Here is a 14,680-nt window from a genome sequence, read left to right as displayed (position 1 = left end):
TTATTATCCTTTAAATAAGTTATGTCAGCCATGTAATCTCTGATACCATGAAACCTAAAAGACACCCAGGTTAGTTTTGCTTTTGGTTTCAGAGGTGAACTGGATGAACAGAAAGGATGTTAATAGAAATAAGGTTTGCTACACTGAATTCAGAAGGGTGCCTGACTGCCCAACTCCAGATCTCTTCTCCTTTTCCATGAGATAAACAGAATGTCCTTATGAGCTAAATGATTTTTGGTTTGGTTTTTAAAATCTGAGTATTTGCTTTGTGAGAGAAGGAAGCAGAAACTTCATTAGCATGGAAATATTTTTAATAGCAAACCATACATATAGTGTGTTCTAGCCAATCAAACTGTCACAGAACAGAGTTAAATCAAAATGTTTTAATGATGTCCAGTATATATAGCACAAATGCTTCCTGACCATACAGAGTGAAACCCAATTCCACACTAACAAAAAGGGAAGAACTGAAGGTCTGAGCAGAGGAAATAGATAAAAAGTGTTTATGTGTATTTGTATTAACTTGTGTGATAAGCAATCTGCTTCCTCTCTTTTAACTGAAAAAAAAAAATTGCTTTCTGGTAAGAATTTCAAAGTTTTGCAAGTTTTCATCATCTAAGATCTATCTTCACTGTTACAATGAGATTATATCTTTATTCAAAAGTTACAGAAGTTTTGATCACTGATGTGCCATGGCTGAATTCTTTGCTCTTGTTTAATTACTGTTAAGAGAACAAAGGGGAAAAATCCAACATCTGCACAGAATTTTAAGCTTCCCCTGACTGTTTTAGCAGTCTTTTAGCTTTTGACTGTTCTCTATACCAGTTTTGTGGTGTAGACTGAAGAAAGGAAAACCTAAGGTGAGTGATTATACATGTCATACCTGAGCAAAGATATTCCCATTCCCCAGAAGCTGTGTGCTGTTACCAATGCACTGCAAGCCTGAGGGCCAGGAAATCAAACTAGAGCAGAAAGGGATCACCTTACTATTTAGTCACTCTTTGATACTTAAAGCAAAGATTTGACAATAAATGACCTAAAGTTGATAGTTAATTTTTCATTAATTAACACATAGTACTAACACTGGCAATGTTCAAGTGTAGAAAGTTGATCCCCTGGGGTACTAAAACTCTTACTCAAAGCTCGTTATTTAGAAAGCCATGACACAGTTATATGTTATATCTTAGGTGTTTTAGAGAACGCGTACGTTGCCTGCTTATAGAGAACCTACACAGAAGAGGAAGCAAGAACTTTACAGCAATGCAAGCCTGCTCAAAAAGAAACTGTGTCAATGCAAATGGCACAAATTAACTTGCCATCTTCCATGACTGTTGAGCTGCTTGCAACCTTTAAGAAAAGAATGTTTAACTAGCATACAGATGTTTACAATCTAGTAACAATCAGCATACTGTCTGTATGCATTTGGACACCATCAAAATTCTGAAGATGCAGTACCTTTTTACTACAATCAGAAACAGAAGTAGGAAACAAAAGCAAATGGGAAAATAACATGCACCATGGACATTTTCCCTAGCAGTTTTAGCATTACAAAACTCCTGCTTACGTTTGGGTTCATCACTTGTAACAGCCTGGATGAAGTCGTATGGAGTCATGTACAGCTGTCCTTCAAATTCTAGACTGGCAAACCTACGAAACCGTTGCTCCCGTGGAGTTGCATAAAGGTGTAAATCTTCAAGGTCTGACCTGTTTTCTGTAACCTTTAAAGACAGAAAGACAGTTTTAATATATGAAAAGCTTTGATTTACAATTGCCACATTCACCATAAAGGAACTGTAACTATAAAAGTGGTAATTCATGAAGTCAAACACATCCAAGTATTTTTTCTATGGTATGAGCTGAAACTGCAATTGGGATTTCACTGCTATCATTTTCAGTCTTCTACAACTTTAGCTGGTGGTACTACCCAACCTCAGAAGAAAAAAATTTAAAAAAGAGAAATTCAGCTCCTGAATCATAGAAGAAGGGGCAACTTTAACTCAAGGAAATTGTAACTTCAGCAGGCAGACTTCAACCAACCCTGCCTAAATTACTCCCATTTTCTGATAGTTCCAGAAGACAACAGAGTAATACTTTTCCCATATTGTTTCTTAATACAGAGTGCATCTGTTGATAGTAATAGATCTCCATAATATACACCAGTGTAAAGCTACCACATCTGGGTGAACTGAAGAAAAATATAATTATAATTCCAGAGTTACAGAAGTATAATATAGCTTTAAATTCACATATCATGAGAGTTTATGTCAGGAGTTTCTGGTATATTTCCAATCCAGCTGATTTAAATATCTACTCGGTAGTACAAAACTGTAAATGCTCTAAATTCTCACATATTTCTGTTGCACTGCCAAATCTTTACAGAAAATATGTTACTGCTATCTTTTTAGACCATAATGAGGCAAGCTCCTCTGTGGAATCACTGTCTTGGAGAAAATGTATGTATCAACATTTTTTCAGAGATGAAAAAGCCAAACCCAAACTGTTTTGTAGAAGGAAGAGCAATCATATAGGTAACTTCTCCCATTATGTTAAAATAGGAATGCAGAATCTTATCAATGAAATCTCCCAAGTTTTTCATTATTCCTGTCATTTAATACAGTATTCCTAAAATTTTCCATCTGTGTAAGTAAGGCACACACAATTTAACTAATTTTATGTTTTGTTTTAACAGCTAAGAAAACAGACAAATGCACCTTATTCTTTAGAGGCATCTAAACCCAAACATAAGTTGGAAGATGTCTGCAGTGGCTAAGAGATAACTGTCCTCAAATACAAACAGAAATTGGTTTTCCAAAACCCTTCCACGAATAGATTACAGATTTCAGCAATTAGAAGCAAAGACACATTTATACTGAGTAGTCAAAGATCTGGGCTCACTTTTCTTCAGCTTTTCAAACAACATCCTTAAAAAATAAAACATTGTTGAGACTTCTATAGTCAAACAAAATTTTATGGCCTCAGTTGTAAATAGGAGATTAAATTCGATTTGTAGAAGAGAAACGTCAAAGATGAATGTGTCTAGAAGAGGTCAAACAGTTTCTACATGGAAAAAAAAAGTTTTACAGGGGAGTCTTACTACTTAATACCTTATCTAGGACATTTTAGCCAGCCTTAAGGACAAAAGAAAATTGACTGTGTATTTCTCTTTCTGGACTGTCTACTACTTTCAAAATCATCGCTCCATGTGTGTATGTGTGAGAATATTTTGTTTCAACAGACAAACCTACCACAGAAAGTAAGATTAATTTAATTTTCAGTAGACTGCTCTACAAATATTCTGCACTTCTGCCTGAGATGCAGCTCTAAACCAGGGCTTCATGTTTTTTATAATTTTCAAATGATTACCAAATTAAATATGGGGAAAAAATAGTTTAACAGCCAAATGTACAAAGTCAACTTAAAATGACAGAAAGAAGTGGAATTCTTTTCTAACATACTCACATGCAAGACCAAATATTTCTGTCCTATCTATCTCACTGTTTGAATATTTTGATCTTACTGATCCTTCAGCAGTCCAGTGGCATTCAAGCTATGCCTTCATGTGGGAAGTACACAGCTCAGTTGTTTTGATAGAACATGTAGTGACATAAATGATTATCCTTGTATTTCAAGTTTAATAATCTATCTTTTTTGATACAAATGTTATTTTATCATTATTACAAATGTGCTTGTGAATACAGTCAGGTTGCAAACATGAGTAATAAAGCAATATTTCTGCAAAGTCAATTTTCAGAAAAGAAACAGCTTCAAGGCCCTATTACACACACTGTATGTATAATCAATTGTAGTCAGTCCTAATCAAACATACACAATCAGGGAAATCTCTAGATAATATATCTCTCAAATATCATTTTAGTTTTCATCACTGTCAGTATTTAGAGAGCATGTTGAGATTCCTCGCTCTCAAGAAATTCTTCCTGTCTCAGGTACTACTGCTTAATATTTCGCTTGAGATACTCAGAAAAAACATTTGCTAAGTTCTCAGACACATATTTGAACATTATCTTAAGGACTCTATGTTACTACAAGTATAAAATAACATGCTGCAAACATGGAATTTTAAAGACATGCTTAAAATTTATGCATGTCAGTAAAGCCTTAATTTCTGCCTCATTTTTCAGTCTAGTTCCTCTCTGACTATAGAGCAATGCTAGTATTTCATGCTCTGGCTCAAAGTCACTGTAACCTGATTTGAATACAGCCTGTCCCCATAAAGAGCAGTACCTCCCTAGAGGCCCAATTACCTGTATGACCTTGCTCTGCTGCTTTATGTTCGCTTTTCCAAGTGTCAAACTGGATAAGGGAACTGGTCTGACAGAACTTTTCTTTTAGTGGTGATATTTTTAAGCCAGATAGATGCCTGAATCTACCCCATGAAAGCAGTTATTTGTTTCAAAACCTAGGCCACAGGAGCTTACAGATTATGAAAAAAAGAAAATAACCACCTGCGCCAGCAGCAAGCTCCACCTACTTCAAGTGAGGGAAAACTGTGAGTTTAAGCATTGTTTTATTCCCAGGAGTAAAAACACCAATTTATTTTGAACTTAGAGGTTTTATCTGAAAGAGTCAAAACAACCTATTTCTGCTCTTGATCCAACATGAATTTAAATAAACATAACCAAGACTTAATATGTATTGGATCATTGGTCTATACACTATATGTCCAAATAAAAGCAAAGTTTGGCTGCAGAAAACTCCAGGTACACAATTAGCAAACTAATAAAAAAACTTTCTTTGGAAATAGAAATTTTTTATCCAAATTTCTTTTCAGAGCTTTATTGCTTCTATTATGCTTAATAGTTTATGTATCATACAGAACATTTTCTCTTGTATAAAAGCCATAATTACTGGGAAGTAAAAAATATTCTAATTAAAAACCAGGACATTCTAAAATATTACCTCAATTTGCACTTCTTCAGGCATTCATTTAAGAAATTAATCTCAACACATAACAAACATCTTCTGTTTTCCCCAACATTTGCAAATGATAATACAGTGAGGCAAGCGTGAAAATCTTAGTGACACCATCAATTGCTCTTGATTGATTTTTTTCATATTTATGCCCATCTTTGGCAATCTTACTGTAGCAATGGACACAACGGGGACATTTCCAGTGAGAAAAGTCTGAGAGAATTGTTCAGCCTGAAGGATTCCAGGAAGACCTTAGAGCATCCTACCAGGACCTGCAGGGGGTCTGCAAGAGAGCTGGAGAGGGACTTTTTACATGGGCATGTAGGGGTGGGACAAAAGGGAATGGCTTTAAACTGAAAAAAGAGTAGAGTAAGACTAGATGCTAGGAAGAAATTCTTTACTGTGAAGAAAAGAATGGTGGTCAGACGCTGGCACAGGTTTCCCAGAAAAGCTGTGGATGCCCTGGAAATGTTCCAGGCCAGGTTGGGTGGGGCTCTGAGCAACCTGGTCTAGTGGAAGGTGTCCCTGACCATGATGGGAGGGCTGGAAACTAGATGATATTTAAGGCCCCTTACAAACCATTCTGTGATTCTGTGAACAGAACACAGAAAGTAGGTGTTGAATACCTCAGGGAAGGTACTGTTGGTGAAGGAGTGAACAGGATACACTAGGTTTCCAATTTCTATTTGAAGTTTCAAGAGCTTATCTAGACTAAATCTTCCTGTGATTAGCAAGTATTTTCAAAAACTTTCATAAAAGCACATCTCTCTGATAAACAAATGAAGGCAGATTTTTTATGCTACATTTACCAATCCTCTTGGTGGTCATGCCTACTTATTACTATGATTTTGTACCATGTTACAATTCTCTGTCTTTTAAAAACCAGACACTCATTTCCATCACATGAAAAATCACAAATCCCCTAATAGCAGTTTTACCTTAACTTTAGGCATAGCTGCTTATCTCTGGTTTACCTGCTCATGTACACCGACTTGCGCTGTTTTTAGAAATCCAGAGGAAAAAAAGTCCACAGCTGAAACCAAGAATCTAGCTGGTAGACAAACTTTCCATCCTTTCAACTTCACAACTCAAGAAAAAAAAAGAGACAAAACTGAAGCTCCTAAGAACTCATGAACAATATATTATCTTTTCCCCATCCTCAAAACATTTTAAGTGTTAACAGTTGTAATCAAACAACTTATGGTTATCATCCTTCTGCCCTTCCTTCCTCAAACTCTGGTACCTTGTTGCTCCACATTTCACCCCCATGTTCCTGGGCCATACTTTTGCAGAAGGACTGCAGAGAGAACACAGCACCTGTTTTGGGTGTTTAAAACAGCTGAAGAGAAAAAATTATCTTGGCCTGTGTTCCTGCTGTTCCCTAACATAGAATTGTGCATACACATGCCTAGGTCTCCCATGAAGGGTATTTCAAAGCCCTTTCTAAAATGGATTAAATAGATTCAACACTTATATACAAACCACACTTGGGCAAAGGAAACAGAGGGAAATTTTTTTTATTGAAATAAGGTAAGTAAAAATTAAATTGAAGACCAAATAGCAATTTGGCAGGGTACCTCTCTGAAGGAAGAGTATCATTCTTCAATTGGGTGTGCTGTCGTTGTCAATCTATGCTACAAACATATTACAAATAGCCTAAAATATCTGGGAAAGCCCTCAAAAGTTTCAAATTTATTATGCAAATGAAAATTTGATGATAATGCTTTCTCACTAGTATGTTTCAAAGCCCTACTTGTTGTAATATTATCAGCACGTCACAAAGCAATAGTCCTTTAGATGAAGGTTTTTGTTACAGACAACTGACATTTTTAAGTCAATCAATGTTGAAAGCATTCCTTGCAGAACTTCTTCAGAGTGACACTCCTCAGTACTTTTTCCTTCATTCACAGCAAAAACTTGAGTGAAGAAAATCTAGAGTTTTTATCAAGCAAATTCAGTGTTTAAAACCCCCTCCCATTTTTGGTTCATCTTTCATCTACTTTGTCTATCAATAGAAACAAGTCAAAATGCCCTAAAAATCTGGTGTTCTCACCAAAGGTATCCATGAACTCCTTGAAGTTCCTTGAAGCACAGGCTAGTCTCTATTTCTGGTTCCACGTCCCATGTTCATTTTACTGGCTGTCTTACCTCAGAAACATTTCCTTTCAGAATCAGGTATAACATGAATTAACTTGCATGGCCTTCCAGTGAAACCCATGCAATAACTTTACATTGTCATAACACAATGCAAAGCCTAACACAGGGCACAAGCCCACAGTGACACTGAAATAGATAAAATTTCACAGTAGTTATGACACTGAACTATCTGAAAATATCAAAAAATGGCAATGATATGGCCCAAATTCCCTGGGAGTAAAGTGCAGAAGATAAAGCAGTACAGTATCTCATAACTTTTTTTATTAAAAAACACACAAGTAACCTTTTTTTTTAAGTGTGAGTCTGGTGTAACATTAGGTCAGTAATAAGTAAGTCTTATTCTGTGAAAAAATATCTAGTTTTCTCATAGATAAGCTTAAATGCCAGATACAGGATTTCTGGAAATTAAAAATGTGATGCCTACAAGCTCTGCAGAAGTAAGCTACAAGAATCCATTGTCAAAACCCAGAATAATACTCCAATTCCTAGATTCTGAGAATATCCAGAAAAAATGCAAAATGTTTTGCAGAACAAATAGTTAAAAATATACATTCTGTGTGTGCATGTGAGACAAAAGGCTCCAGCAGTATCACATAAAATCTCACAACTTTATTCCAAGTCAAATCAGTGCTCCCTAGCTTTTTCCAACTGAAAGTCTAATTTAGCTAAGGAAGCCAACATTTACTACTAAAGGTGCATTTTGCTTGCAGTCAAAAATATGTTTGCTGCAGTAGTTTAATCTTTAATTTATATCAAGTGAGTAACTTTCTTTGAATTTTTGTTTGCAAAGTAATCTGTCTTCAATCAATGAGAATCTGTGCAAATTATTAAAATACAAAGGTTTTCAAAGCAACGCTGTTCCTAACTTCCTTCGTTTATATTTGACTTCAGGCTTATTTAATATGCTCCCATGTAGATAAAAGTAGCACAATTCTGTTTTCATGCTGGGTGGCCAAAAGGTTAACTGTCAGGTTCCCAGTGTGGGAAAATCCCAAAGTAGACAAAATTGTTTTGATGCTTACTGAAGTCGTATTTCTAGCAGACTACTTAGATGAATTAGCCAACAGTTCTGTTAGTTGATCCCACTTTGCTGAGATAAGGACATTATGATATTAAAGTATTTACAAGCATAGGAAGCTGGAATGTGTTTAAACTGCTGTAAAAAGGGCTACTTTCAGATATAACTCTGTTATAGGAAATCCTTGGGGTGACAATGTAACCAATATATCAGTCCTTGCACTAGTTTCACAGGGGACCCACTTCACTCGGAGCAGTTCTTCAAGAAGCCTTAGTCAGTACTTACATCCAGGTCCACATGTTCATATGCTTCACTGCATGCAACGCCAAAACACACTAGTAGCTGGATCTGTCCATCCCAAACATGCACCATCCTTTTTTAACATTAAGAGGAACACAGAATTAATGACAAAAGGTAATTCTCCCTTGTTCTTCAGCATGACTCTCACTACAGCTGGCAAGCAGTATCCTTCTCAAGATTATGCCAGTAAGGAGCTTCCTTCAGACGTGATCAGCCAAAGAGCAAACCATCACCATACATGTGGCAATTGCCCTATGGCATGAAATGCACAATACTTATGAAACAGCATTTGCTGCAAGTGGCTTTTGGAAAAGTGATGCTTTTGCATCTTTTGGAATAGCATCCTCTTTGAGCAGGCAGGAGCGCCTCCTCCCTAGGGAAGCTTCCCTTACTTTTTGGAGGTAAAGTCGTGTTCTTCATTTCACAGAGATGGTAATGCATGACGTAATGCACTTAGAAATGTGCTGCTATGAAAACACTTGACCCATTGAGTATTTTCACAACATGGGAATTTGACAGTACTGCTGAGATACTAGGGAAAAACCCTTCGGAAACACTTGAGGTATATAGCTTCCTTCTCGTGGAAATTAATGTGCCTTCAAAAAATGTGATGAAGTACACAGTCTGTGTCTGTCTCTCCCTGCCCCTCTTTAAATTCCTAAATCATCTCTCAAAGAAGTGATTTGCAGAGAATATTCCCCCAAAATAGAGGCCTGGAGTTCACTATCTTTACATAATGACAACACGATTACATAAAAGGTCTCTTAGGAGCACAAAGATGCATAATTTGTATTGTCAAGATCATTTTAGTAAGCTTTACTAATGACACTGAACTTTTGGAAGTAAGAAGACAAATACTAACTCCTCTGAGGAACTTTGTCACTCTGTCAAAATAACAGCTCTTTCAAACAGATTCTTGCTCTGTATAACCATCTCCTAAACTTTAAAGGAGCTGCCTGCTAGCAGAGCTCTCCAGTCTTCACCAAAACCTTCAGACACAAAACTAGCAGCTCTGAGTGCAGAATTTTACTTTGTTTCTGAAATGTTCTGTGGCAGCACCCCTGTGGAATTAAAACTGCCCGTTTAATATAGTGTCCAAGATTTCACTCCAAGTAATCATATGTAGAGCCCTTGGGACCAGAGTTTTTCTCAGAAAGCATCCAGGAAAAAGTAGTCCTGTAGGTAGCTTAGCTTGACGCTGCTTCTGTAACAAATCTTACTTTCCACCAGAACACCTCAAGTGTTATGCTTGGTCAAGCAAGTATACTTCTGCACTGATCCCATGAACTTTGTCTGATCAAACAGCCTGCCACATCACAGACCCAATGTTGGTGACACATTCCAGAGCCTACTTTTGGCAAACAGCATTTTCTTACTCATCTGTATATAAACTCTTACATCTGCAGATCATCAGGTTTCATACAGTAACAATTTCACAGAACATAGAGACAGATATTCAGACCGTTTTGACACATTGTTTCTCTACAAGTCTCAATTTTTTTTTTTCCCCAGTTAGTCTCAAATGATGTGCCTCAGTTCTAAACTGGTCAAAAAGGTGTCCCATCAACATCTGTGTAATCATCACTATTAGTTCTGGAATCTAAAACCCCTTTTAAAATTTCCTGTCTCCTAAATCCTAGAAGACAGTAGTAGGACAAAGCAGCCAAGTATCAAGATATATATGATAACTTTATACACTTAAAAATTTGGTCACTACTGCCAAGCATTATTTCTACTCAGTGACAGAATCTGAAGAAAAGTCAGCTGTAGGGATACTAACTGGGACTAGCACAACTCTCAAAATACTTACACAGGCCATATGAACATTATCTGGAAGCAGGTGGTCTGCCAGAAAAGAAAGTTGTTCTTTGAGTCAAAATGTAAACTAGGTTAAACCCTGTTTTTTAGTGTTTGGCAGTATCAGAAAATTATTCTGCCATCCACTGGAGCTGCTTGCATGAAACAAGAAGGCCACTTCACTTAATAAAATTTGACAAAAATTCCTCTGAAGAAGTAAAAAAAAGACATATGGGAATTCAACATCAGGTATTGTACAGATTTTGGCTGGGATAGTTAACTTCCTTTACAGCAGTCAGTATGGTGCTACGTTTTGGATTTGTGACCAAAAGTGTTGATAACACAGAGATGTTTCAGCTGTTGCTGTGCAGTGCTGGCACATGTCATGGCTCATCCTGCTTCTCACATTGTCCAACTACTGAGTTGTCTGGAGGTGCACAAGAAGCTGGAAGGGGACACAGCTGGGACAGCTGACCCCAACTTACCAAAGGAATATTCCATACCATATAGTAATTGAGCTTGCTAATAAAAGCTTTGGGGAAGACAGAGGAAATGGACACACACATTCAGTGCATGTCTTCCCAGGTCTCCATTACATGTAATGGAGCCCTGTTTGCTAGGGGATGCCTGACCACAGGAAGCAGTGAATCAATTCCTTGTTTTGCTTTATTTGCATGGCTTATTTCCCTTTGCTTGTGTGGCCTTGACTCTGCTTGCTAAACTGTCTCCATCTCAACTCATAAGTTCTCTCACTTTTACACTTCCAAGTCTTTTTCCCATCCCACTGCTAGAAGATGAGGGAGTGGCTGTGTGGTACCATGTGCTGCCTGCTGGCCAAGGTTAACCACAATGCCAGAGGTAAGACAGCCATAACTACCCTGAATATTGTATTATAATCACTATGTGTTAACCTTTAAAAATGAAATTATCCATCATCAATTAATGTTTCAGAATAGATTTTTTTTAAAAATTAACACAAAGGCTATGGGAGGAGATAGATTTCTGCCCCCCCAAACATTTACAAAAATCTTAAGACTCTCTGTCAAGTCTATGTTTATACAAATCCATATATTACAGCTATCTAAATCTTAAAGGAAAGGATTTCAGGTTTTGCAAGGGCTGGTCCTTTTACTGTCAGTACTGGGGTCTTTTTTAGTGGTTATTCTGTCCCCCAGGGGTGATGGAAGAAACATTCAGTGTAATTGCTTCAACCAGCTGCTGTAGATCTCTATACCAAGACACTGTCAGCAGAGACACTACTTCCTGCTTCCAATGATCTAAGTAAATAGCACTTGGGGAAAGCATGCTGCTGGAGGAATGATTAAGAAAGAAACATGCAAATGGAAATATCAGGATGGAGTAGAAGAGTGTGGCTTGGATGAAGAGAGGAAAAAGAAAAGCTGTTGCATAATTTGCTTTGGTGGAATGAAAAGCAGCCTGAGATTGGAAATGAAATGGGGAACTAGGGAAATGGGAAAGTGGGATAAGGATAAACCTAGAAAACCCCAGAAAACAGTGACAGACTTTATGCATCAGGAATAAAGAAACAACCAAAAGCAGCTGGATAGAGGACTCCAAGATACTTGAGCCTCATCATTCTTTGTTGGCCAGTACCCGATAAAACTGTAAAAACACCCTAGCAAAACATGTATCATGTTCCATCAAACTCATCTACACAGAAGCTGCAGGTTATCATTCTCCAATGATTATTCTAAACACACTCTGCAGTAGATCCAAGAGCTCTAACCTTAGTCCTAGTAAGACTGACACCTTTATGACTTTTCATGACCAAATTTTCTACTTTCAGAGTTACCAGACTTTTTAAACTGTTACACGCTATTAAAGTTGAAAGCTCAGCATTTAAAATCAGGAGTTAAAAAAGTTACTGCCACTCACACAACACTGATTCAGCCTTCTAACAAAGCATATTACAATACAATACCATTGCAAAACGCCATGAATACCATTCAACACCATTTGAACACAGTATTTGCATCCCTTCTTCCATCTCTGGAGATGTTTTAGAAATCTGCAGTGAAAGAGTTGGTGCTCATCACAGGTCTAGAGGGCATTTATAAATGGATCACAGACAGAGCTCATGGTCAAACTACTCGTGTTAGTTCTCTGTCTAGATTCGTTTTCAGACTATGGTCTTTCCCCACAAGCCATTCTGTGGAACAAGAGTCAATAATAAAAAAAGCACAGGAACCCACTATCTCAGACCAAAAATCCCACCGCTATTTGATCCTCATTTTTAGGGAGCTTCAGTTGAAAGGATATTTTTCCAGGAATCCTGAGCCACAGACATGCAATTGGGAATCGATTAGATCAAAATTTTATTTTTATAAAAAAAAACCCCCTGAAACATAAAACTAATATTCTCAGATGTCAGTCCGGATTTAGTCCCCACAATTTGAGTGGACATATTTCAATTTAATCTTTCAAATTTTCTGCCATACAAATAGAAAACCAAATTAATTTGAGCCCTTTTCCATACTGAAGCAAGGAGCTTCAAGACAGTGTCTGCCTTCAAAAAATAGGTATACATAGGTATTACATTTTATAATTATTTTGGTTTTACATTAACTAAAATATAAACTTAGTTTTTAATTTTCAGCCTCAATGGTTTTATAGTGGTATGTGCAAAAATTCATAATCATACATCCAACTAAATTCATTGACTTTTCACAGGTACATCAACAATACTTCCCTTTAAAGAAAACTGACCATTAAGACTGGCTAAGTAAAACAATGCAAAGTTCTGTCAAATCAAAACACTATGAAAAACTGAAACAGCTTGTCTTCGGTCCTCTGTGCCACAGTAACATGCTCCAGACACAAGACTATGCATAATCAAAAATACCAGATTCAACTTCCCTTCATAAAGGATGCTGCCAATGGAATCTGCCTTTCTGCTAACCATGCAGGGCAAAAGGGTGAACAACATTCATACTTAGGCACAAGGCCTCCACTGCAAAAATGCAGGTCCTGTGCTCAAAGTATAAAATGAAGTCGGCATAGAGACTTCCAGTCTTAGCAGATGCCACTCTGACAAACTGCCTAATCACAGCTCTTGACATTTTTAAATGAAAAAAACCACTCAGCCTATGATTACCATGTTACATAGGCTACGGGGCAGGAGTTCATCCTTATCACAGGAAATTTCATTTTCCAGGTTAACGTCAACTGTTTGTTGTTACCCTCGGTTACTCAACCGGTGTTTTCGCTGAATCAGTCCAACTGAACCGTTATTTGTCACAATGCTGTCACTTCTTACGAAGTTCAGCGTAAACCTTTCGCTCTACAGGAAGTTTTATATTAGAAAGGTAATTGTCCTAAGCATATATCAAAACTCAGCGTTTCCGTTGCCAGGTGCTGCTCCACTTGCAAATCAGCGTTTTCTGCTAAAGACAGATTCGACTAGGACAGCACCAGAGGCCAAAGAGGATTCACGCTGCGAGGCGCAGCCAAGGCGCGCCAGTGCCCGCGGCCGCGCTCCGGTGACAGCCCGTCTCTCCCGATGGGTGACAGCTCCCGCTGGGGCCCAGCCTCGCCTCCCGGCCCGGGGCTGGCTCCCCGCAGGGTCACCTCTGCGCCACATCCCGGGAGCGCCCTCCCGGAGAGCCGCCCCCGGCAGAGCCGGCTCCCCGCGAAGGGGCGCGCACACACCTACCGTCACTGTCTCCTTGGCAGCGGCCGCCACGGGGATGGGGAGCAGCGTCCGGGCCCCGCCCGGCTCGGCGGCCGCCGGCTCCCGGGAGGGCTCCCGCCGCCGCTCGGACAGCCGGTACCCCGCGAACCCGGCGAGAGCCGCCCCCGCCGCCGCCCAGCCCAGCTCCCGCCGCCATCGCCGCGGCCCCACCGCCCCGGCCCCGCCGCCGCCGCCCCACAGCCGCCGGGCCGGGGGAGCGCCGGGCGCGGGCCCCAGGCGACGGCGCCACCGCAGCAGGGAGCGCAGGGCGGCCATGGCCCCGCTCCGCCCCGGCGCACGGAGCCCCCAGCGCCGGCACAAGCCTCGCGAGAAGCGGGGAAGGGGGTGGAGAACCGAGCGGGCCCTGCAGTCCCCGCCCCGCCCCGGGCCGCTCGCGGGCGCTGCTCCCGGCTCCCGGGACGGGCGGCGGCGGGCAGGGGGACGTGCCGTGCCAGCGGCGGGGCGCGGCCGAGTTAGCGGAGATATGAGGTGGCCAGACCAAGCCCGAGGAACCGGCACGGGCCTGGATCCGCGCCGTTTGAGCCAAAGCGCCTGGGCAGGCAGGTGCGTGGGAACTGCCGTGAGCGGGCAGAGCTGTGCGTGCGCCTCGCTGCAGTGCTGCGCACACAGCGGGTCCCGCGTGTGCTCCGTATCGCGCCCCAGAGCTGCCTCACCGCCTCACTCCATGGCCCTGCGCCCAGCGGAGCGTGCCCCACAACGCCGCGGTGTGTCCCTGCCGTGTCAACAGCCTCTCCTCTGATAAATATTCTTGGCGACAGGTAGCTTCC

At 40.0% G+C, this 14,680-nt stretch overlaps 1 protein-coding gene across 6 annotated transcripts in view; it reads right to left on the bottom strand.

The window, feature by feature from the left end:
* MICU3 (mitochondrial calcium uptake family member 3) overlaps positions 1–14,171 on the bottom strand; it is a 53,335-nt gene extending 39,164 nt beyond the window's left edge. For all 6 annotated transcript variants that reach the window (XM_066185808.1, XM_066185809.1, XM_066185813.1 and 3 more), the window contains exons 1-2: positions 13,875–14,171; positions 1,565–1,718 (exon numbers count right to left, since the gene is read on the bottom strand). In XM_066185808.1, coding sequence (XP_066041905.1) covers positions 1,565–1,718; positions 13,875–14,168 — 448 coding nt within the window. In that variant the 5' untranslated portion in view covers positions 14,169–14,171. The remainder of the gene's footprint in view (positions 1–1,564; positions 1,719–13,874) is intronic.
* Between the last annotated feature and the right edge of the window lie 509 nt (positions 14,172–14,680).

Source organism: Chamaea fasciata, unplaced genomic scaffold (assembly GCF_029207755.1).
Source record: "Chamaea fasciata isolate MVZ Bird 193981 ecotype frontalis unplaced genomic scaffold, bChaFas1.0.hap1 SCAF_6, whole genome shotgun sequence".
Lineage (NCBI taxonomy): Eukaryota > Metazoa > Chordata > Aves > Passeriformes > Sylviidae > Chamaea > Chamaea fasciata.
The sequence above is the reverse complement of the archived record's forward strand: the minus strand, read 5'-3'. Positions and strand labels throughout refer to the sequence as shown.